Source organism: Agelaius tricolor, unplaced genomic scaffold, assembly GCF_023055355.1.
Source record: "Agelaius tricolor isolate 1412-34295 unplaced genomic scaffold, bAgeTri1.0.p SCAF_2, whole genome shotgun sequence".
Taxonomy (NCBI): Eukaryota; Metazoa; Chordata; class Aves; order Passeriformes; family Icteridae; genus Agelaius; species Agelaius tricolor.
This window is the reverse complement of record NW_027269262.1, coordinates 48,866,436-48,891,936: the sequence shown is the minus strand read 5'-3', so window position 1 is coordinate 48,891,936 and position 25,501 is coordinate 48,866,436. Positions and strand designations below refer to the sequence as shown.

The 25,501-nt window shown below is 40.1% G+C and overlaps 2 protein-coding genes across 3 annotated transcripts in view; one reads left to right on the top strand and one right to left on the bottom strand.

The window, feature by feature from the left end:
• Positions 1-137: 137 nt before the first annotated feature.
• RIOK3 (RIO kinase 3) lies at positions 138-11,222 on the bottom strand. The gene is given in 14 exon segments (XM_071418285.1): positions 138-1,489; positions 2,578-2,685; positions 2,991-3,080; positions 3,170-3,250; positions 4,276-4,435; positions 4,917-5,102; positions 6,001-6,128; positions 7,023-7,166; positions 8,281-8,390; positions 8,962-9,066; positions 9,197-9,342; positions 10,169-10,290; positions 11,027-11,107; positions 11,109-11,222. Coding segments are annotated over 14 exon segments (1,662 nt in total). The 5' UTR covers positions 11,208-11,222; the 3' UTR covers positions 138-1,387.
• A 4,593-nt stretch (positions 11,223-15,815) lies between these two features.
• Positions 15,816-25,501, top strand: part of TMEM241 (transmembrane protein 241) — a 55,187-nt gene continuing 45,501 nt past the window's right edge. For both annotated transcript variants that reach the window (XM_071418247.1, XM_071418238.1), the window contains exons 1-3: positions 15,816-15,962; positions 19,496-19,542; positions 21,265-21,342. In XM_071418247.1, the coding sequence (XP_071274348.1) occupies positions 15,891-15,962; positions 19,496-19,542; positions 21,265-21,342 (197 nt within the window). In that variant the 5' untranslated portion in view covers positions 15,816-15,890. The remainder of the gene's footprint in view (positions 15,963-19,495; positions 19,543-21,264; positions 21,343-25,501) is intronic.

The following is a 25,501-nucleotide window of genomic DNA, read 5'->3' as shown; positions in this document are numbered from 1 at the left end:
TACTGTTCATGTAGTACCCACCCAAAGACTCATTTTTATATTGTTGTAAGGAATTTGTGTGGTCTTACCCTAAGACTGCTCTAGTGAAGCACCAAAGATCAATGAAGGCCTCTGCGATGCAAAGAACCATGCAAGAATACCACCACAAGATCTTAAATTTTTACTTCACTACCAGTTTTCCAACAAAAAGAGATTAAAAAGTCACTTTCACAGCACACTGTGAGGTCACATGTAGCATCACTATGTTCTGCTTGATAAAGAGCAGCATCAGAAACTAGAAACCAGAAATCAGTTAAAAAGAAGTTGATTAGAATTCCTTAATTCCAAACTATCCTACCACATCAGTTCATCTTTAAATGTGTTTTTTTGGAGAGAAACATCAGTAGATTTATAGAAGATGCTCACAAAAAAAAAAAACCAAAAAAAAAAAAAAAACCTGACATTAAGAATAAATAGACTGTGGAAACCAGTATCAGTCATCATTATTTCTAAACAAAGCTTTTTTTGCTTACAGGTGCAAAAAGAATACTCATATTTGTCTGTGATTATCTTTAGGGTAAGAACATTTGATGCTCCAGACTGATATTCTAGGTATAGACAGGATTATTATAGTTTTGTTTTTGGCTTACACCAAGTTCTTGGAACCATTTGTGTAGTAAGAGTGAAGCTACCTGAAGTGACTCTTTATTATATATCATTGACTCAGGATTTCCTGGCATGTCACCAAGGAAGTCCTCTGCTGGTTGGATTTCAAATATGTTTCCCATAAAATACCCAACAGTATTTACAGAGATTATTAGAGCCACATTCCCTATACTTCAAATGAAAAAGTCCAGACTTCTACATTTATAAATATATTACTTTGCTAAATTAATATTTTCATATGATTGCAGTGCATAGTTTGCCTTTTCATTTTACCCTTGGTGGAGATGGATGAATAACACTGTGTCCATAAACAACATTTCATTAGTTTTCCAAGTTGCACTAGGAAAAAAAAGAGAGGGACTCTTCTACTGTGCTTTCCCACTAGATACTTTGGACAATATAGATGGTTTTAAGATTATTTTTTTTAGACTAAAAGATAAGTAAGCTCTGAATCGTGCAAAATATGACCATCTGAGCTACATTAGTCTAATGTAACTGGGAAATTGGTGAAGTTGTCAGTCTGTTCAAAGTGGTAGTGACAGTCCATTCTCACAGTGCCAGCCTGATGTGTGGGACAAGTTAAAAAAAAAAGCAAACCACTGAGGCATCACCATATGCTTGCTGTGTTTTCCATTTTGGTATTCCCAGCCAACCATTCTCTTGACATTGGCAGTTGACATTTACCACTGCACCAGAAGCAGTAAATTTGTGTTTTGTTTTGTCAGCAGCTACAAACTCAGTGCTATTCATCATATATAGGTGGGTCTCCATCACTAGAAAACGTTGACAGTTTCTTTCCATGATTCTGCACGTGATCTTCATTCATCTTCTCCAAAGCTTCAATCTAGAGAGGCAAAAATAAAACCATGCTGAAATCATAAAACCATGCCAGCAGCAGAAGGCTTCTAAACAGCATTAAAAAGTAGCTTTTGAGGCCAGAGCAGGTATGTAAAATGTTGCTATCTCAAAGATTCAGTCACATGTAGCAGCTCAAATAGAGCCAGGTACACCTTGAAATATCTGCTCTCAACAAGTTACTAAAATGAGCAGCACTCCTTTACAGTTTGAAGCTATGTAACTAAAATGCACCAGGGAGGAGGACTGGATGATTTCTTAAGACTTAAGCTGAATTTCTCAAAGTACAGAAGTGTGCCTCCCTCCAATAACACAGAGATTGTGGAACTGTGGCACTGTGTTCCCTTTATCTCTTTCTTAGTTTGACCACCTGCCCCAGGAGTCACCTAAGTACAGCTCCCACCTACTCCATGCTGGACTAGCACAAACCTGCAATGTCATTAGTAATTAGGGAGAGTAGAATTGCCACATTGCCCTTACTGAAGTAGAAAATATGGAATGTCTGACAACTGTTTTTTAAATCTGTTATCAGGACGCAGGCCTTGAGGAGTTACAGCCAAATGTTGAAAGCTAAAAGCCAACAGTGACCAAAGATTCCTAAGTCCATATTTACATAGCATGATTTTAAGCTTCAAAATTAGAAATGCTAGCCTAAACTTTAAATTCAAATAAATTAACATCTAAACCATGAAAAATCAGCAGTAGAATAATTATTATTTTTAACCCAACTTTCCTTTTGTTGTACAACCTTTAATGTATGTAAGGCAAGACAACAGCTTTTAAACTAAAACAGATCACTAGATTTGCCTTAATGCTGAAATGAAGCAACTATATTTAACATTAAGTCTTTTCTGCTTGGGAGCAGGGGGATCAAGAAAGGGGGTGGAGAGGTCTGTCAGTCTGAGTTTCTGGAAATGTTTGTACTAAGTTGAAATACTCAAGGTTTTAAAAAGAGATGCAGAATGACTGCTGAAATTTTACTGACAGCAATCACACAAACTAAATCTGGAAAGTTAAGGTATTATAATAGCTACCATAGCTAACCAAATTTAAATTGTTAGACAGAGAAAGCTATACCTCTGCTTGGAAGTCTACTTCATTGTCAGCTGTAATATTTAAACCTGAGACAGCGTTGAAGAGTTCACGCTCATTAAGTGCTTCTGCCACGCCTCCTTTCTGGAAGAACTAGTCAATATAAAGAGCACACATTAAACACTTTACTACACAGAACAAAATATTCCTTTGACTTTCCCCAGTTACTACATTTACCCAAAATTACATTTTTGTTTTTGCTGACCCACAGATAAACTAACTGAAAGAAGTTTTAAGTTCTAGTGGTATAATTTTACTTTTCCACATTTTTGTCACTTTCAGAGAAGGACACTATCAGCATGGAAAATGTGCAAGAGTAATCTTCTACATATCTAAGATATCTTTTATCTTAGAAAACATGCAGCATAACAGAAGATTGTCAGGCAAAGAGGTCTTACCTGTGAAACATTCCTACAGTCTCTGAACAAAAACTCAAGTCCATGAGGATGGGTTGGCTCCACAGACTGACTGACATCAATGAGCCAGACCTGTAGTCACAGAGAAATAGCAATTCACTTTGTATTAGTATTTCGCAGTAGATAAAACTTTTCCCCCCCCAAATTATGAACAAACTCACCTTCCCATCATGCCAAAGCATGTTGTATTCACTCAGATCTGCATGGACCAGGTTGCACTCCCTATACAACTGCTGCATCATCTGCAAGGAACCAAAGTAATGAAGGAAGTATGCTATACTCCAAATAAATACTGCTAGCATGACTTAAAAAAAAAAAAAAAAAAAAACAAAACACCAAAACAACCCCAACCTTTCCCTAATCACCCACATAATTTACAAAATTTTTACCCAAGTCTTCAATACACTGCCATCCAGGGGATTGTAATTTTGGCAAAATGCCAGCAAACTAAGCTTTTTTATCACTGAGCTTAGCTTTGGCAAAGTCAGAAGAGCTACTCTGGTAAACTCAAGTCAGCTCTGCCAAGCAGTCCAAGTGCAAGAGACAGATAAGCATATTCTCTAGATACATGTCATTTTCACTCCTATCACATGGGAAGAAAGTCTCACAGGTGTAGAGACTGAGTCCTAACCAGAACACAAATTCACTTAAGACACAGCTGTGTTGCTCACTGGTCTCATTCCAGACCTAGACCACTCCTGTTACCAAGCTATGGGGCTGGTTGCCTGGTTGGGTTTTTTTAATATCTATAACATAATAATGAGTAGACAGTTAGCAGCTGGTGTGTTTGAACCAAGCAGATAATAGGAAATTAAAGCATCCACCATGCAATGTTCTAATTAATTCTCCAGTTTCTAGGTTTGCTGAAAAGGGGGCAGGCAATCCACTGGAGAGTGCTTAAGCATCGTAAATTAAGTGTTTGGTAAGCCCAGAAAGACTTCAGAGAATTTTCTAAACCACATACTGCTTCTGTAAAAGGAGGACTACTTGCTCACAATTCCTCTGCTGCTAAGCATCTGTTTGTCATCAAATTCCAGTATGTTTTCCACTCAGATTAAGATTAAATTTAATTCTATTTTTTTCAGTGCATATTTTCTTACTGATTCTAAGTCACACATTAAACAGCAGCAAAATAAGACTTTGGACTTTGTATCTTGACAATTAGGTAAGCATCCTGAAAAGTAAATAAGTGCTCATTTGTCCTTACAGTTATTCCTTTAAAAGAAAATACAACCCAGAATTGGAGGAGAAATCAGCATCATCTTACACTAAGAATCTGATAGTAGGCCTTTTTCATATCTTCACTATTAAGTGTTACATCCTTTAGTTTAGGAGCTGGGACTTGATCCTGGCCAATGAAAGACATAACCAAGACGTGCTTCTTAAGGATAACCACTTGAGGACAAGGAATTCCTGCATTTTGCATTCTGTGGATCAGAAAATAGATACTGATTAAGAAAAACAGAACAAAAGCTTCAAAGCCCCCAAAGTTCTAGTTCCTGCTATCTCATTTGCAATCTGAGAGCTGTGTGAAAAAACTGATCCAGAGTAAACAAAGTCTTTGAAAGAATTAAAAACTGAGTAATTATATATATTGCACAGTATTTTACACATGAAAATTCAGATTCTGAAGTTATAAGTCAATCTAAAAATGCTCACTAAATACTAATCACTTTTACAACTAGAACCTCTTAACTTCAGGAGCCTGTAAATTCTGCTGCAAAATCACTGAAGATGCTGACACAGCTTATTAAACTGTAAAAAAAACCAGGAGCTTATTCAATCTGCGCCAGGTTGTATTTTATTTTGGCATAAAAGTTAAATACCCAGACATAGATTATCTTCCTTAAACAGAGAACAGGAAACTCACAGGCATTTGGCAACTACACTTCCTTTTTCTTTCTTTACCTTGTTAAGTTATGCATTTCTTTCTCAGCCCACATACGAATAATTTTTCGTGGATTTAATTTACTGAAGCGGTCTTTAAACCTGTAGTCATCCTTAATGTATTTGTCACGGTTCTTGAATTCATTAAGAGTTGTTTTAAACACTTTGATGGCACATTCTGGAGGAATAACTTTATCTTCAGTTGCACTGCTCATGGAAAAAGACAAATATATAACAAAGTTAACTATTCACATATTTACAAGCAAATGCATGGGTTTGGATTTTTATAGATTGCCACACACAGCTATTTTTAATATAAGAGAGGATCTAATTTTCTATCACATTTAGAAGCCAACTTAAGTTTATAACAATTCTATGATTAAACTTACATATGAATGTTTGGGTTTTGGGATTTTAAGTATAAGTTGCTTATCAAATAGGTTACCTCTCCCGATTTGTTAAGGCACATCTTTTCTCCCCAGTTCCAACTTTCTCCCTTGACACTTCTAAATACATGATCTGTATTTGAGTTTTATTAGTTCTTTCTCAAACATCACTGGTTTAAAGTCAGTTAAACAAAATGCAGTTGCCATATTGCACTCTAATCCTTCCAGTATGGCAGGAAGGATTCACGAAGTGAGCAGCATCCCAACACTATTCTCAAGATAACCTGAAAGTAACAAACAGCACATGCACTGAGCTGCAAATATAGAGCTGGCAATAGAGCAAGCTCTATGGAAATACAACCCTCAGGTAGCCCAAGATCCTCACGACAGCTCTGTGGTCTGGGGCAGGTCGGTGGAAAGAGTCTCTCAAAAACCTCAAGATTTCTTTTTTATAAAAAGAGTACATATTTTTCCACAGAAAGACATGGTGGATTTGTCCCCATTCATTAACAGCCTCCAAGGAGGAAAGTGGGGATTCTTTTACTTTATAGCTGGTATCATTTGGTTTTCAGATTTTATTATTACCCTCATATACACAAATACAGCCTTTAAGTCTCAGAAATAAAAAAGGTGCAGATGTTTAAATATGTTTGTGTTTTCTGCTTTTTAAATCATCTCTTGTACTTAAAGCTATCATCAGTAACAAACAATATACTCACTTTCCTCCATAGGCATGAAAAACAACAGATTCTTTTCCCGTGCTGATGCAGCCTGTGATGGTCTCCAGCATCCCAGAATTGACCATCTTGTACAGAAGTAAACGTGTTTTAGGATCCACTGCTTTCTCCTACAAGAGATGAATAAGATTAATAGGCAAGACATGAATACTCAATTCAATAAAGCAATTCTTCCCTTTATCACGAGTTTAGAATATTTATATATCACAAGAACTCAACTAAGTGGAAAGAATAATATATTAATAAAACTTCTCTCAACTGGCAGAAGGGAGAAAAAAAAAGCCAAACCAAAATAAACATCTGAAGCAAAGCAAATCTGCTCCAGGACTGATTTAATGATTTAATAGTCTTAGTTTCCCATCAGCTGTGCAGCACATAGAACATTTTACTAATTGCACATATAGACTGTGGCTCAACAGCACTTTCTACAGTTTTTTCAAGAAGCCTTTACAAATCATGAATCATAATATTCCAAGTATTATATTTCTTTGATATAAGTAACAATAAAGCAAAGCAAAAGACAAATTTGAAGAAATCCAGATCAGGAATTACCAGAGGCCCTACTTCAAACTCACCCATATAGTCTATCAAGTAAACCCCTAAATTATTAGATCAGTAGGTCACCTCATCCTCCTGAAACTTGTTATGAAGACAGATATTTAAAGCCATATGGTTCAACTGCAGAGGATTAGTCCTCTGGATGTTTCTATAAATAACTTACAGGCAGTTTATTCAACGTAGCTGGTTAAGAGACAAGTTTAGAAAGACAAAGAGAAAAAAACAGTAGCTGCTTGCTCTTACTTCAACATGGTTCTCACAGTAATGCAGCTCAAACAAAGAGCCTTTTTCTAGAAGGAGCTAGCTGATATCATTTCCTTCAGCCATGTTAACATAATGTTGCTTAGCTGTTTTACTAAAAATGGAATGTTGCAAGAAGTTACCCAGCAGAGTTTAGCTATTCCACAAGATAAGGAGTAGATAGAGAGACTTTATGAAAAACATACAGCAGTGGAGTGCTCCTTCTTCTCATGGAGCCTTGCACTTCGACGTTCCTCAGAGTATGCATGTTGTTTTAAGGCATTGAAGACTTGATTTGACAGCTTTAAGTCCATCCCAATTCCATCCCCAACTTGGAATTCAGGTGCAAACTACAAGCAGAAATAATAGGAATTTAAGCATTGTTACTAGCAGATGCCAAAAGTTGGCACAAACAGAAATTTCTCATTCTGATTTGGAAAAACTCATGATAGATTTGGACCTCTGGATAAATGTGAAACCCACTTTTTTAACACAATGACAACATTGCACAAACACACTGCTTTAAACTCAGAACTCAAAGTTCTGCCCAAATTGATATGAGATTACCTAACATCCTGCAAAAAATAGCACTTGCAGCATTTCCTTATTTACAGAAGTTGCACCAGTTACCTTAAAAACAATGAAAGTTATGTACTAAAGATAAACAGACTGAAAAGCTGTAAACAATTGACTGAAAAAAGTTACTTGGTATCACAGACACCTTTTCACTAAAAATCCTTTCTTTAGGATTTTTCCTTCTGAGAAGCTAAGAGGCCTCAGAGACAGAATGTAAACAATGGTTATCTGCTGCTGTGGAATGCAACAGCTCCACCTGTGATTGGCCCATCTTGGATGTTTATAATTAATGGCCAATCAAGGAACAAGCTATCTCAGACAGAGTCCAAGAGAGCTGCCTTTGTTATTCTTTTTTTTTCCTATTCTTAGCTTAGCAAGTTTGTGAGGAAACCTTCCTTTTCCATTTCTTTTTAGTATAGTGATAATGTAATATATATATCATAAAATAATAAATCAAGCCTTCTGATCACAGAGTGAACATTCTCATCTCTTCCCTCATCCAAGAACCCCTGTGAACATGGTCACAACTTGGCTTATCAGACAAAATTAGTTAGAAGAAAGATTACACAACATCTATCCTTTTCAAAAATAGCTTTTGTGTTTTATTAGCTTGTGTGCCAGACTTGCTGATAGTTTTGTTTTCCCAAAACAGTTCTGTGCAAATTCTTGAATTGCTCAATAACAAACTACTTTAAACAGAAAACTCACAAAACTCAAACTGCCAATGAGAATAACCAATAAAGCAAAGACTGCATTGCCTTCATGCAACAGGGAAAAAAGAAAAGTCAGCACCCTACCCAGCAGCACTGGTGGACAAGCATTAGTTCTTTGGCTGAACTGCAGCATTTCAGTTTTACACAAATTAAGTTTCCCTCAGTTTTCACTTACATTTTCCATGCGAGCAGTGTTTTTTCTTCCACATACCACTTCATCATGTTTCGTAGTAATGTCTTTTCCTTTTCCTATGAAACCCCTTCTTGGTGTAGTAGTAGGTTTATCTGCCAGCAGTGAGAAAAAGAAACCAAGCTTTACATCTAAAAAAACATAACCAATGCTCATAGAAGTCCCATAGAAGTCCCACAATATCCACAAAAGTAATATAATTTCATTTATAAAACAGAATAAATTACTTCAATTGTATGATCTTAATACAGTCTTCTCCTATCCTAAGCATGACACCTTCTTTTGGCTATGTTACAACTAACTTCTCTGTCTTCTCTGGGGTGTCAGACACACTGCTGGCATGCTATGACAGGAGTATTCAATATTATGTGCAAATGATATGTAACCATATCATCCAAATGTAGATGACAGATGAGCACAATACTTCCCACAATCCTTCCCATGTACACTGGTTATTTTGCCAGATTCAGCCACTGAAGCCAATATACTGGCAGACAGAAGCCAGAAGTTACCCACCCAACCTCCTGCTGACACCTCCAACTGAGGTGACCCGATTTTAAATGTAGCTGGTGTCTCTCCTCACATTAAAACAAGACCTAATTTAACTCTGTCCTACTCTCAGGTCTATTGGCTGAAGAAATTGTATTGTTTAAAGCTGTCACATACCTGCTCTGTATGGATCATGACGGGTATCCTGCCAATCAACCTCATCCTCTGAGCTGTCACTGTCATAGGGATGCACCTTCCGATAATTTTCAAAGGATATGGAGACTTGAGAAACAAAACAAATAAGCATGTCTGTGATTATCAGGGATTTGCTACTTCTTCACAGCTCTGCCAATTTAAGCTAAGTGCCAAGAATAGCTCCACAGCAGCTATTCTGTGCTTCTGATGAAGGTACCTTTGCTATCTCCATTGATCTTCTTCTCTTCACGCCGAAGCTGCGCATCGTATTCCCTGTCAAATTCCATCTGCAGCATCTGAGCTAGCATTAGATCACTGGAAGTGTCAATATTTTCTCCTGTAATAAATGGTCCTTCAGCAGCACTACATAAGATGAAAACAGGAATTTAAAAAAAAAATAAACACAGCAATCTAAGCAGAAACACTGCTTTATACCACTTTCCCACTCTATACAACAGACTTCATGCAGAGCTGACAGAAAGGAATGGATCTCAGCTGTCTGCCTCCTCTCCAAGCCAACACTAAATATTAATAGATCATGACTTCATTTCTCTTTGCTACTCATTTACGATGCAAATTTTACTTAAATTTTTGCTTGTTTACCATTCATCAAGAAGCACTAAGCTCTATTTTTAAGATGTCCTTCAGGAAAAAAAAAAAAAGAAGGCATACAGGTGTATGCATATGTATACCTATTTATATGTTTAAAATAGCCCAAATAGTGTTGCTTTGTTCTGCTTTATGGGAAAGACAGCCAAAATTTGAACAATTTTGGAACAATTTTGTAAGCTCTGGGCCTTTCTTTAGAGCTTTCAGGTAGTGGGAGGATACAGGTGATATACCTGATAGTTCTCAAAATAACATTGTACACTGTTAACAGGAGTTCCTAAAAGGGCAGAAAAAACCCATTTCTGACATTTCTCTAAATATACCTTACAGACTGTGTTAACATCCCCAGAAAATGCAAAGTAAACATCAATAAGGAAGTAAGAGCAACAGAGAAGAGAATCTAAGGAAGACTTTTAGCTGGGGAAGCCATCTTCACCGAAGATCAGAGGAAGCAGAATTAGGGGCAACAGGCAAATCTTTTAGTATATTGCTACGAACTGAGCACATTGTAAGAAAATGCACAAGAGAGAGAAGATGGCATCACAACTATGGAGAGTACTAATCCAGGACTTAAACTTACGCAACCACTTCAGGAAAAGCAGCATTTTCTTCTTCCAGCTGCAATTCTTTTGCCAGCTGTTCACTCATTACATCAGCAAGAGAACATGATATTGATGTTGTGCTAGGGGCTCCCCACGGACACTGTAAATAAACATTTTATTCAAGTCACCAAGACTTGTGCAGTGGCAACACAACAATCAAGATAATTAGCTATCGCTGGCTCCAAAATAAGCTCATGTAATCTTGTAAGGGCTCTTCTACAGATACTTGGGGAACTACTCAAAGAGTAGTTTCATAAACTCAATAGAGAGAACAGGGGTTGAAGGGAAAAAAGTCAGTTTGTCAGTGTCGGTACCCTCTGGAGACAGGGATAAAACTTCCCCAGGAGGTTTGCATACAAGCAGACAAACAATCTATCTAAAACCTGGAATAACCCATCAGCAGTGGCTTACGCCCAGCTTCCTGCCCCGCTCCTGGAGCCCTGAAAGGTCAGCCATGGTAAAACATGCCATCTCAAAACCGCACAGGGACACAACACCTCGCTCGGGGAGGCGGGGGCTGGGGAACGACGAGCCAGGCAAGCCGGGACTCGCTGCCTACCGCCGGGATAACCGAGCTCACTCATCTCCAACACCCTCGGAGGGAAGCAGCTCAGTTATCAGGCTGTCACAACAGCTCTCACCACCAGGGAGATAATTGCCGGTAGCAGCAAACCGCGCTCGGGTCGCTCTGCCGAGCGACAGCCACCCTGGTGGTGCTGGCACCACCTCGCAGCGCCCTCTCCACGGCCTCGGTGCTTCTCCTCCCCCTGCTCCTCCAGCTCCCCGAAGACGGGACAGCGTGGGGCGCGGCCCCGTGGTGCCGGCACAGCGCTCACCTTGCTCTGCCAGGCGGGGCCCGGCCCGGCGTCGGGCGCGGCGGCAGCGACTCCCACCGAGTCCATGGGGCACGCAGGGGCGGGCGGCGACAGGAGCGGGCTCTCTCCGCGGGGCAGCAACGCTCCGACTGCGAAACCTTCCGGGTCCTCCGCGCTTCTCCGCGGCCGTCGGGCGGCCCATTGGCCGGGGGTGACCCGCCTTTCCGGTGATGTCACCGGGGCGGCCGCGGCCTCACCGGCGGCGTGCGGAGCCCGGAGCCGGAACCTGCCGGCGGAACGTCCGCCCGCCCGGCCGGCCCTACCCACCCGCGGGCTGAGCTGGCCTGGTGGTAACGCGAAAGGGAGAAATTAAATAGCTAACGTTTGTTTTTTATCTCAGGAAGTAGCCAAGGGAACGTAGGGAGGAAAAAAACCCCAACAAATCAAACAGTAAGCCAAGCAAAACAAATGGATGAAATGGAGTCCAGAGAAGGGCAACGGAGCTGGTGAAGGATCTGGAGCACAAGTCTGATGGAGAGCAGCTGAGGGGGCTGGGGGTGTTTATCCTGGAGAAAAGGAGGCTCAGGAGTGACCTTACCACTCTCTACAACCACCGAAAGGAGGCTGGAGCCAGGTCGGCCTCTTCTCCCAGGCAACAAGTAATAGGACCAGAGAACACAGCCTCAAGCTGCGCCAGGGGAGGTTTAGACTGGACATTAGGAAGAGTTTCTTCACAGAAAGGGTGATTAGACTGGAGTGAACTAACCAGGGGGGTGATGGAGTCACCATTTCTGGAGGTGTTTAAGGAAAGATGGGATGTGGCACTCAGTGCCATGGTCTAGTCTACTTGGTGTTTGGTCATAGATTGGACTCAGTCTCAGAGGTCTTTGCCAACCTAACTGATTCTGTGAAATGAAATATTTGGCATTTGTTTTTATTACAGGAAGTAACTGAAGGAACACAAAAAATTACAACAAATTAACCAAACCATAAGCAAACAAATTAATTTTCTCCCAGTCCTGTAAGTCACTGTAGATATAAGTTGAAATACTTTGTATGTGACTTGCTGCCTTTTACATCTTGATTTTATATGTAATATTTATCTGGAAAATAGTATTGTGACTAAAGTGCCCTATTTCCAGGACAGCAGCAATGGGACAATGTTGTGCTATGACACATTAGGTCTACTTGGTCAAGTTTCCTTAAAGGAAGGAAGTAATGCCTAGAAATCCCCTCGCTGGCTCATCACCATCTGTTGAAGGTATCTGTCTGCAGTCAGACAACTGTGCTGTCACAGTCACTGTTGATAACCTGAAAACCAGCCTGGAAAGCTGGGTGGCTATAAGGGCAGAAGTTGTAAGGGGTTCTGTGGCATGCCCCAGCCTCCTCGCAGTAAGTTCCCTGTTTTACCTCTAGCAAAGCCTGTACTGCCAGGCAGGCCTAGTAAAGGCCATCCATATCAATTCTCAGCCATGCAAGAATCAGCTTCGTCGGCCAAAGTTCGTCTTATTTGTCCTTAGCAACCTGCAATGACGTAACACATTACAATCTCCTAAGACACACTGTTCCAGGGTTCATTACCCCAGAAAGTTTCTAGCTAAAAGACAAACCATCTGGAAGAGGGTAGGGACCCAGGCTGTAACACACAACCTGCAGGCATGACACAGGCTTGTGCCACAAAGGCATTTTAGGATCATAGAATCTTTTAGGTTGTAAAAGACCTTTAAGATCATCAGGTTCATTGGTTACCACAGCACTGCCAAATGCTGGCAAGAGTGGCTTTGTCTGGTGATGCAGTACCAGCATGTTTCTTACCCTCTCTGCACTTAGCCCTGGTGGAAAGAGATTATTTATTTTCCTTTGCAGTTGCCTTTTGGGGTATGAAGATTACTGTCATGCTCCCTCTATCTTCTTTGTCTAAAATTAACAGCTTTATATATGAGCAGAATATCAAAGCAATGTCCTGCTGCTCTGGGAAAAATCATTGTTCTTGCACAGCTGTACAAGCACTGATTAAGAAAATGCGTTTTGGTAGGTTTTGATTCAGAAAGACATGAACAGTAACTATATATTCCTATGTCTTGTTATGAAGTTTTTAATTTTCAAAAATGTCTTCTGTTTTAGTCTCTTGACTAAAACAGATTAGGCCTTGATCCCATGACCTCTCATATGAATGGATCAAGCATTGAACTGAATTGTGTTAAAAAGAAATGTTCTGTGAAATGATGTGTAAACAAAATAATTTGCAACACATTCATACCTCCCAATACAAATAGTTAAAAATCTAGATAGAGCAGAAACGTCCCTTCATATTATCAAAATAATTCCAAAGATGCATAGTGATTACTTTGTACGTAATACAACTCAGTTCTGATAAACAACATTAGCAGAAATTTACATCTTCATTCTTAATCCCTCACTGTAAGTGGCATACAAGAATTCAAACCTGCCTCTGTATTTGGCTGTAAGAAAATATATCATCTTTGCCCCAGTCTCCCACTTGTACTAAGAAATACTGCAAAAAGCTCAGAGATATCACTGTAATATTTTGCATGAAAGTGATACCCCACTGTAATAAAAAGTCAAAGGTACTCTTACTGCATGCTTACATTAGTCTTTGTAGATATCCATAAACTTTACTTACTCTTTTTTAAAGCTTTACAAGCTGAATTTGTGGCACAATGCAAAGTGTGCCTTTGTTTGCCAAATACACTTTTGACATTTGTACATAAACAGGTGCTGTGCAAAGTGGAAATGCTGTATCACTCACCCTGCCATCTCTAACACATCCATTACAGTGGCTCATCAGTGATCTCCATGAGCCTGGATGGACCAAACATTTCAGCACTGGAAAATGATGTCTGTGTTGGACCACCACCTTAAAAACCAGATAGGATCACGTCTGATGCACCAAAATACTTGAATTTATCTTGCTCAGTTGTTTGGCTGTTGCACTCTGTTGACCTTGTCTTTTGAGGCTAAACATAGCAGGTTAGACAGGCTCATTTAGTGGATTTGACCACTTAGTGCCTCCCTCCCTCCCTCCCTAGTTTAAGCCATGCTCATAAATAAAGTTCCTTATTTATGCTGCTTTGCTCTGTCCTCTAAAAAGAGGGTGTACGTGTACAGAGAGGGCCTTGTACTTTGTGTTACCTGAACAAAGTCAAGGTAAGAACTGCAAAGATAGGGCCTTGCTAATACCAGGACTAGGAAAAACAAGGCTTACCTAGGCCATAATAAAAGATCACCCAGTAACCATGACCTGACAGGGCGTTTCTTTTCACCTGCCTGGGATATTTATAGTTCACACATCACCAGTGAATCATAGAATCATAGAATAGTTGGTTGGAAGGGGCCTTTAAAGTCAGCCATCTAGTCCAGCCCCCTGCAATAAACAGTGGCTTCTTGTCATGAGTGTGTTTCAGACAAAATTTATTAGGGAAGCCCTCCCATTGAGCCATGAGGTGCAGAAAGGACCCCCTTGCTTTATAAATTCCTGCTCAGAGAGGAGCCAAGGTGCAGCTGAATCCAATCTTAGCCTCAGACTGTCAGTGGTTTAAGAAATTATAGAGGTGTGATTGAACTTTTGTACAACTTTGTCCTGTAGGATAAATGATGGCAAACCAGGTCTATTTATATAAAAATGAATGATTTATTATGATAAATTATTAAACAAAGAGATCTGACTCAGAATTATTTGCTACACACTATAGAAGATAAAACTGCTAGGATAGGATGATACAGTGCAGTCTATCAAAGCAACTATACTAAAGCAATTCTAATTAAAACTAGCAGAAAGAAATAATTATTAAAGCAGAGATTGATGTTAATCACCCATGCCAATGACCATGGGCAAAATCTCTTTCACTCAGCTTTAAGGACTAACTCTGAAGAGTGTGCCCACCCAAAGGAGGAATCTTCATACACGCTCCAAGAAAGGATATGGTAGAAGAACCTAACCATATGTAAATGGACTGGACTTTTATAGTGTACAGTGACTGACTGCCACTCATATATCTCCAGGCCAGCTTAGCAGCTTGTCTGCCAAATCTTTACCTCACTGTCAGGATGCTAATTTGAGGCTGATGTGTCAGACCAGTGTTGTCATAATTCATCAGCAAAACCAGCTTGATGCCCTCTTTCAGTCCACCACTGGACTAATAGCCTTGTAAATAAGGCATTGTCCAAGTTGCTTGACCACATTCCAGGGCAAGGCATCCTGCTAAACGTCTTCAACTAGATCAGGTTTCTCTGAACCCCGTCCAGCCAGACTTTGACCACTTCTAGGGATGGTGTGTCCACCACCTGTTCCAGAGTCTCACCACAAGAAACATCTAGTCGAAATCCGCCCTCTTTCAGTTTAAAGCTATTCCCCCTACCACTACATGTCCATGTAAAAAGTCCCTTTGCAGCTCTCTTACAGGTCCCCTTTAGGTACTAAAAGGCTGGTGTAGGGTCCCTCCAGAGCGTTTCTTTCTCCGGCCTGAACATCCTGAACTCTCTCAGCCTGTCTCCGCAGGAGCGGTGCTCCAGCCCTCTGACCAACTTTGTGTCCCTCCTGTGGACTTGCTTTATGTAACAGGTCTTTCCCGTGCCGAGTGCCGCGGAGCTGGGCGCAGCACTCCAGCTGGGGTCCCACAAGGCAGAGGAGAGGGGACAATGTCCTCCCTCCCCGGCCGGTCACTGTTCGGCGGTGCCGCCTGGGCCGCAGCTGTGCCCGGGCTGCGGCGCTGCGGCCGCTCCGGCCGCCCTGGGCCCGGCCCGGCCGCAACGGGCCCGGCACGGCCGCCGGGCGGCAGCAGCGGCCCCGCAGAGGCGGCGCCCGCTGAGGCGACGTGTCCCCGGCCCGGCCGATGGCCGCCGCCCGCCGCGCCCGCGCTGACCGATGTATTTGAAGAGGCCGGCGGGCGGCCTCGCCTTCTGCCTCTTCTACCTGGCCTCCAGCTTCACCAACAAGGTGAGCGCGGGCGCGGGGCCGCCCCGCACTCGGACGGGCCGGGCGGGGCGCAGGGAGGTGCGGGGGCGCTGGCTGCCGGTCCGCGGCTGCGGGAGCGGGGGCCAGGGAAGTGCAGGATCCAGGGGCGGGAGGAGGAGAAAGACGGTGCCCTGTGCTTTCCCTGCCCTGCTCAGGGAGAGCCAGAGGACCAGCCCTTCCCGGACGGGACTACCCCAGGAGTGAAAAAGTCCGTGACACTCCAGCCAGCCGCCCATCCCTGTATGCTCCCCAAACTGCGGATAGGGTGCCGGTTTCGTTTTGCTCAGTGTGTGACAGCTTTACCCTTCCACGACAAATGAGTTCCAGTACTGTCCTGTTTAGGAGAGCAAGGAGGTTGACATCATATCATTCCAATGAATGAAGTGTTATAGAGCCAGAAGTTATGCTGCACTGAAAGTATCGCTGATGCTGTATAAGTTTCATTATCGGGTGTATGGCAACTGCACTCATTCCCACAAGAAGATCTGTTAACTGGAACAATGATATCAACTGTCCAAGGGGAAAATGTGAAATATTCAAAGTATTATTTTAGAAGTGAAACAAATATTAACTTCCATGGCAACTTTGTTCCATTGACTACTTAATTAACAGACGAATTAAGGACAAGGATTTTGTTTTCCACTGTGTAACAATTTCATATTAGTGTTGCTGAAGTGTCTAAGCGTAAGAAGTAAGCTGAAGATGGCCACATTGGGAATAAAATTGTATAATTTAAGCATAGTTTGAAAGTAGTTTTTTCACTCTGGGAGGAGGAGTTAGAGTAACTGCTCCATGCTATCCTGTTTGTCAGAGAGCGTGTCTGTATTTCTGGTGTGGATTTCTGAAAGAAAAAAATATTGGTGAAACAATCAGGGTATGAATATTCTGAGGGAGGATTAGAGAAAAGCAGCATTTCATTTCAAAATGAAATCTTTTCTGGGCATTGGCCAGTGGTTCCAAGATACATTTGCCATTAAGGATGCTCAAAGGAGACTGAAGTCCAGACATGAAGCAAAGTTGTGGGAAGAGATAATGCAGTTGATTTGACAGACTGCTGGAAGCAGTGATTAGTTAAATAGAAAGGGACTAAAAGAGCTTCTAGGTTGCATCATGGATTGGGAAGGGTATTTATTTGGCTTAACTGTGATTGAGGGGAGGTCATAGGGACATTGACATAGGGCCTCCATTTTCAGACCTGCATGTAGGTTTTAGTGTAATAAAGTATAATATAACCAGAATATAGACCTTTCAGTTGTTGACGGTGGTGTGCAAATGCAAGCAGGGGTACAGACGTGTAGCTTGATTGTCCTGATTTAAAATGCACGTGGCATTTTTTTTTACACAGCTGTATGTGTAAAAAGACCTGTTGTGAATCAACATGCCTTGTGTCTGTATGCTGATACCAGCTTATTAGTGACACCCCACAAACTTGAAAACTGGACCTTGCAAGGTGCTCAGCACAGTTTTTTTCTCTCTGCTGAAATCTTTCAGCTTCTCCTTTTGCCCTTTACAGTTTCTGCTGGCTCCTGGAAGGAACAGCAGGTACCTTTCATTTCCTCTGAGGAAGCTTCAATCATTCTTCTCCTTTGCAGAAGTGGTATTTATATACTTCATCATGGCAAGTTGTTAGACCTGGAAGGCATGTATTTGTGCCTCACATTTGCATATATACATATTTAGTGTGAAGAGACACTAGCATCCATACGTGCAGGCCCAGACAAAGCAGGCTAAAGCAATGACACAGATTTTGCTTTTTACCCCCATGTATTACATCTCTAATGGGCTTTATGGGCTGCTTAATATTTTACACAATGTGTAAGCAGAATGTTAAATCTGTAAGATACATTAGCCATAAGGAGACAATTATGTTTAGATTATTGCTCTTGGTTCTGCCAAAGATTGCCTGTTTGGTATGATATGATTTTAATTGACTGGTGCTCATGGCTTTTTGTTCCTGTTAATCCTTTTCCATTCAGTGTGATGTATGGACTATGTTCAGAAAATGAAAGTGCAATTCAGATGACAGCCTTCTCCATTTTTCAGCGTGTCCACTCCATGCCTCATGTCCTTTAGTGTCTGTTACTTTCCACAGTGACTGAGGCAGCATCCAGCAGTTCTGGCCTGGGAAGTGTCATGAATGAGTGATTTAGGTCACTCAGAGAATCACCAGCAAAGGGATGGGCAAAAGCAGATTAAAATTAAAGTGAAATCACAGTAAAGTTTGTTGGTGAGGTTCATTCTACTGCCATCAATACTACATTATTACAATGTTACATCATTATTGCATTACTACATCATTACATCTATGCCATCACTATTAGATGGTTAAAGCAGACAGAGGAAAATCAAACTAAAATCAATCAATCTAAAAATCAATAAACCAAAAATTATCTGCATGGAAGTAAGAACAGGGAAGGGAATAAGACACTGAGTCACAGCATTCATAGTGGACTCACTTGCCAAACTTAACCCCAGTTGCTGGGGGGGTTTAAGTGCTGCTATAACCTTTAGACTAAACCATTGATCAATGGTTTAGTCTAAAGGTTATAGCAGCACTTAAACATAGCAGCTCTTAATCAAAAGCTTAATTTCAACAATTTAACAAAAGACTCATATAGAATTTAATATAGGCACGACAGTGACTCACTATCTTACTTATAAACCTGATGTACTTAAGAATCAAAGAGAGCAATGAATTCATAATGAATTTTCTACATAATATATTCATAATGAATTTTCTACAGCATATCCACATTCACAGACACTCAGACCTAAAGGGACATGTACAAGGTATACCCAGGAAAAATTGCCCTCAAATTCAGTGAAGTACTCACTTTGTATGTCCTTGCATCTTCTTTATGAGCAAAAGATTGAGTCTTGAGTAGTGGTTGGTATCAGCCCAGGATCCATCATCGTCCTTCAGAGATCTTCCAAGTGTAGCAAACTAGCTGGCTCTGGGAGGTGTCCCACTCAGAGGGAGGATGCTGATTGCATTCTGCTGTGGTCCAGGAGAGCTTAAAGGGTCACACTCAGGACTGCTGCTTATAGGGTCACAAGAGAGTTGGGTTTAGACAAAGCGATTTTCCTTCCTGGCCTCAATGCGGGTTGGTAACATTCTTTGAAAGTTCAATAATAAAAATGTTGTTCTACTTGGGTTCTTATACAGGCAAGAAAAATTAATCTCCAAAGCTGTTTGTTAAAAAGCAGGAGCTCGCTGGACAGCATTAAGTTCCTGAGAGCTAAAGTGTTCCTGATGAGCTCAAGTGAAACTTAGCCCGGGTGCTGTTCATTGAGATTGAGGCCTGTCAAGCACTTCAGAGATCACAGTGAAGCCCTGTGAGGGAAGGGGCAGGAAATGCACCACAACAAGTGAAATTACTAAACATTTTTTTGTCTTTTCTACCAAAATAAAGCAAAATGAAAACTTTTTGTGTTTGTTTTGTAGCTTGTGATTGTTTGTTAATATTACAAACAGTCGGTGTTTGATGTCCATTAATTTGCTATTTGTTTTCCAGTATGTCCTGTCTGTCCTGCAATTTACCTACCCTACCCTTTTTCAAGGGTAAGTATGGTTTTAAGAATTGTGGTTTTTTTTAACATCTTGCTGGTCCATGCTGAAGCTAACTTTACTACTTCTTGTTCTTACTGGCTTTTGCTGCCTAGACATCCTTCATGAAGCCTTAATAAAGCATTCATTAATGTGTCTTGGTTAATTTTTAAAATCATGGAGTTGATGTAATTGAGATACGTAGAGTCCATAATTTCTCATTTTCCTTAAAATCAGTGTAGAAAAGTAGCAATTTCAGTATAACCTCTTGTCTTTGGAAGAGAGGAAAATGTGGAAAATGTGCATTTATAGTGCATTCTTTTGCTGTGCTAGAGAAAACCAACCTTAAAACCCTCTTTAGGCATTCACAAATACCATGTTCCCTCTTTTCATGCTTAGCCTTGGTTGTAAGTCTCCTCATGAATTACTATTATATCTTAATTACTGTAATGAGAAATTTAATGTTTTGACAAATGTCCATATACACCATCAATGCTGTTGATGAGACATTTAGTGAAAATCTGGCCTCTTGGAGCCAAGACTTCCCCCATTTTTGTGTTAAAAGCTGCAGACACTGGGTATCTTTACTTCCTCTTCTGCTGCTTAGCATGGCTTACATTTTTGCCTGACTTGCAGTCCCAGGACTACAATCAACTCTAGGAATAATTGCCTTGGGAATCTCCACTTTGAATCTAGTCAGCTCATTTAGATATGCAGTAAATGCTTTCTTCAGTTTTGGCACACACACAGAGACTGTCTCTTGCACAAGGATTTTATCATATGGGGAGAGGGTTATGTAATTTGTGTAAAATAGACGTAAATCAGCAGAAAAGTGTAATTCAATGGCAAGCAACTGCCTTATCGCATATGCGTTACCACAGTAATTACCTTTTTCTATTATTTGGAAATGCATTTAATGTCTTAATATTAACATCTTAATATTTTTCCCTAAGTTCTGGCTTTTAAAAGTGACCTTTCCTTGGATTTTTTTTAGAGGCTCAGATGGCACTGAAATGCACTGAAAGTGTCACTTTCATTTAGACCTGTGACAGATCAGCAAAGAGGAAAAGGATGTAATTCTCAGTTCATGCTCTTACTGTTCATTGTCTTGGTTTTGTTCCCTGTATAAACTAAGACTATACTGCATAGTCCTTAGCATCTGAAACTGTCACAAACTTCTGTCTTTAAACCTGAGACAAGAGGAATTTTTTCACAATGAAGCAGATGGGATTTCACCACTACTTGGGATAGAGCATAGTCAAACCTGCAGCAAATGTCAGGGAAACCTGGCTTTTAAGCTCTCATGTTCTCTTCATCCAAAAAAAGGTGAAGTGAGCTGTGATAGTAGCATTGAATATTTACCACTATGCACTAGTACTGCATAGGGTGAATATTTGTTTATTTGTGTATGTGTGAGAAAGATTCTAAATAATTGCTTAAATGCATTGCAATGAATGGGTGTCATAAATAAGCCCACTTCTATATCTATTATGGATGTATATGTAATTTAACATTATAATACAGTATCTCTGTCTGAACTGTGCTAGATATTCAAGGATTTTCACCCAAGGAACATGGAACACCTCTCTTAAAACCACTAGCTTAAGGAAGAAGAAAGCTGATAAATTACTTTAAAGTGTAGAAGAAATCGATGTGCATTACTTGCTACTTATTCTAACTTATCTGCACATATTCCCTAGGCCTCACATATTATTTCCTAGTGTCATTCTATTTCAGGTGGCAAACATTGGTGGGTGGACTTCTGCTTCACATCTCCTGGAAGCTGGGCTGGGTGGAGATAAACTTGTGTTCAAGGTACTGAAGGTTTTTTTGTATCTGCCAAATACTTATTTTCTGTAGCTGCATTACAACATAGTTAAGTTGTTCATGGATGTTATGAACTGGCTAAAATAGAGTTTGATGTATGTGGGGGTGTGGGTGTTCTGCTTCACAGATGTAGAAGAGAACTCACATTTTAGTTAAATGGGTGTTCAATGACACACTTAAACCAACTACTTTTATAAAGTGGATTTAATTTAAACTTGGTAAGACAACCAAAAATCCCATAGTGAAAACAATAAGGATGTCTTATCCAAACATCTGTCCCTAAGAAACAATCTCTTCCCTGGATTGTTTCTTGGTATTGTAAGAGAAACCTTGGTAATGTTAGTTAAGAGCATTGACACAATCTTCTGCAAAACCCTCAGAGCTGTGAAGTCTACAAATGTGATCTGCCTTTTTCTGAGAGCTGGGTCACATAAATGGGGATCATTTGCCTTTTCCTAACTGATGTTAACAATAAAACTCCAAATTAAATGGTGCTTTGTAGACAAAGATCATCTGCTTAAACTGAGTGTGACAGCACAATTCAGAAGAGTCACCATGCTGTACTCTGCTCAGGTGGATCCATTCTGCAGTATGGAGTGCAGCATCTTTTTCATTGTGCAAAATGGTATCATTTAGAAGATGTATGCCCACAGCAATCATTGGATCTTCATCTCAGGAGATACTAAAAACCTTCCTGGGCAATGACCTGAGTAATGTGACTTGACTCTGAAGCTGGGAGAATTTGGACTAAATGACTGCCAGACACCCCTTCTAATGTAACTTTTTCTCAGTGATTCTATATTAACAAGTGACAACTGATGAATTTTCTGTTTGACATTCAGACAGTTGGCTTGAAAAACTGAATTTCCTCACTTGGAATGAAATCCTGTGAGTATGTCAGAAAAACCAGGCTGTGTTCTCTTTTCCTGTTCATGCAAGTGATTACATCACTACGGAAATATAAGTGAGGTCGTAAATGAAAACAGAATTCAGTTTCCTATTTTATAGCTGCAATAAACTGAGGATATCATAAAAGCTGTCAGTGACTTTGGCAGAGAGAGGATTAGAGTCCAAACCTTGCTTTACTGGCAGTTACTGATACATATATATATTATTATCAAATTTATATTTTTAATGCAGATTTTGTCATCACAAAACAGTCTAGAAGAATACAGCCATCAGTAATGTCCTTTTATAGTTCAGCTTTTCTACACTAATGATTACTCCTGCTTTAAATCATGAAATTGAAGAAGTTGAATCTTTTTTTTCCCAGCTTGGAAAAGATTTTTTTTTCTTTCCAAAACCTGGGAAGACATTAAAGAAAATAGAGGACAAGAACCATTCACTGATGTTGAAGAGGTTGTTTTTATATAAGAAAGGCTTGGATGAAAAATTAGTTCATCTTTTGACCCTGGAGACTTGAGGCCACTAGATGTCAGCACACTGTAGGGAAAGGGGTTGAAATCCCTCTTGAGAAACCTCTTCGTTGGCTTGATTAATACAGAATACCTGTTCTAGAATAAACTGAATGGAACAAGCAGAATTAATTTACATGCTTTGGCTATAATTCATCCAGCTATTTAAGTGTGAGTTTAAACCTGCCTTTCTTCACAAAGATTAGGCACATGCTTTATTGCTTTGCAGAGGTAGATTTGTAACATCTCCAGTATTTAAAAAAAAAAAAAATCAAAGCCAAAACAAAAAGCAGCCTGAAAACCCAAACATGGGAACCCTCTAAACCTCCAAAGCATTACCAAGAAAAAAACTCATCAATAAACAAACAAAGAAGCATAACATGCAAAGGTGATTTTAATGCTACTACTGGGATATGGACATTTCCATCCCCCCTTACAAAATATCTGTCTCTGAATCTATCTGTTGGTTAGAGGGGAGGGTTTTGCCTATGTGTAGGCTACTTAGGAGTATCATAGCCAGTCTTCAGTCTCAAATGCTTCAAATAATAAACTGCCATCCATTTGTTTGTTTATGTCCACAAAGTCTCGATTTTTCTGTCACATGGACTGATCTCATATACTTTCTGAGCCAGTTCATGTTATCCCAAAGTGTCTCAGCAGAATTAAGTTATTACATAGAGATCATTGCCCTTTGTCTAAAGTCCAGAATACTAACCTCACTATAAAGACCAAATAAAAACTTATTATTTAGAGTAATCTCACTGAGGTTTTATGGACAACCTGCTTTGCTTCTGCTTCCCCCCAGGACATACTATAAGGAACTTTCTCTCTTTGCTTCTTTACAGCAAATGTTGACTGTCTGCAAAGCTTTTTTTTTTATCCAAAACAAGGGCTCTGTGGAGCACAGAGGAACATGCAGCATCTGCATAATGCTTCCAGTCTGCTGCCCAGCTTCTGCCTAATCCTTGTAGGCACATAAGTCTGATGTGTTCTGATTGGCATTTCTTGTAGTGCTGCATTTCACCCATAGCTAAGCAGCAGCTCAGAGCCTTTCTTTACATGTTGTTTGGGGGAATCTACCCATTGCCTATCATGGGATTTGGATTTAGCCCCACAACAATCACAAACTCATCAGTTCTCTTCCTACTTTGCATGTACATCAGTGTGTTGCCAACAGGAGAAGCTGCTAATTGGTTTACATACAAGACAGATTGTTGATGCTGACACGTTACATCAAACATCCGTGCATTCTTTTTCAGTCCTGAAATTCCCACTTGGCAGCATAAAATTCTACCCTTACATCATGGAAAAAGCATCTGAAGTCCTTTTCCATCGCACTTCACAGAATTGCTTTGGAGACGAAGACATATTTGGGATTCCTACAATTTAGTGGTGGGGAACATGAAAGAGTGGTATTTTTATGTTCTAAATGAAAATTTGGTTTTTATCGTGTGTTCCTTTTATCTTCCCAGAGCCACTTTATTTTCTTCACTCCCCCTTTCTTCAATTTATTGCTGTTCCAATAGTGCAGGGTTATTTTTTTTTGGTGTCTGATGTGAATTCATTGGTAATGAGGTATGACAGTATTAGATCTTGGACTTGATGAGACTCCAGTTGAAGTCAATAACCTCAAAAGGAACAGTGTTTTTATAAAAATTTATGGAAACTAGTCAAGAAAACCCAGGGCAAATATTTATGCCAGTTAAAGGATCTAAACATTATTTTTGTGACCCTGGGTTTTTGTTGTCTTGGAAAATTATATGTATAATAACAGAGGAAATATGGTATTTATGGTTTTTCCCTTGTCTGTGATTACATTAATCTTTGTGTATGTTTTATCTTTGTTCGTACTGTTCTGATTTCATTGTTTAGTGGTCTGTTTTCTTGTGTTCCATGAAATGTGTTGGTGTACCAGTATCTACAATTACATTCAAGTTGTACATGTTAATTGGAAGTGTAATGCAAGCGAAGGAGTTAGGTTTTGTTTTGAGAACAAGCAGTTTGGTTTTGTTTTGAGAACCAGCACTGCCCATTAACATTTTCTCCACTTTAATTCCAAGGTTGGGAAGAGTGAATGGGGCAGCCATGTCTTCAGTCCTGGGAAGCCCTTGATTCAGGCCTTTACCTCACAGCTACTGCTTTCTTCCCTTGCCAAAAATCTTACATTATTCTCTCTGAAATTTACCACCTACCTGATCCCTTTTTTCCCTTAAGAAACAAGATCAAAAATAGGAGAAGCGCAAGTTCTGAAGCCCCTTCTCAGAACTGAAATGTGACCCTACAGCAGTAACCATGTCTAAAAGAAAATTAATCAGATCAATCTGATGACTTCATTCCTCCATTAGTTGTCAAACTGCCTCTAGGAGTTTGGCTTAGTCAAAGGAACATGATTAGGAAATCTCAAGAGATAGGCTTCCACAGAGACATTCTGATCTTTAGGAAGAATCTCTTTGTAAATCTGGCTGAGAAATGAATGTGTGGGTGGCCCAGTGTATTTGTAGATAGTAAAAATGTGTGCTGTCTGTGCAAGTGAGCCATTTTATGCCTTCATTTGTCAAGTTTTGTTCCTTTCACAGAACATCAAGGAAATTAGTTTAAATGTCTTTCCTTTAATACCAATGGAAATAATTTCTAAGGGAGGAGAAAAACCAAAAAACAACATTATTTTGGAGGGAGAGGAGCCAGGGAAAGAGTAAAACAAAGAAAATATATTGGCAGTTAGTTCCTCTCTT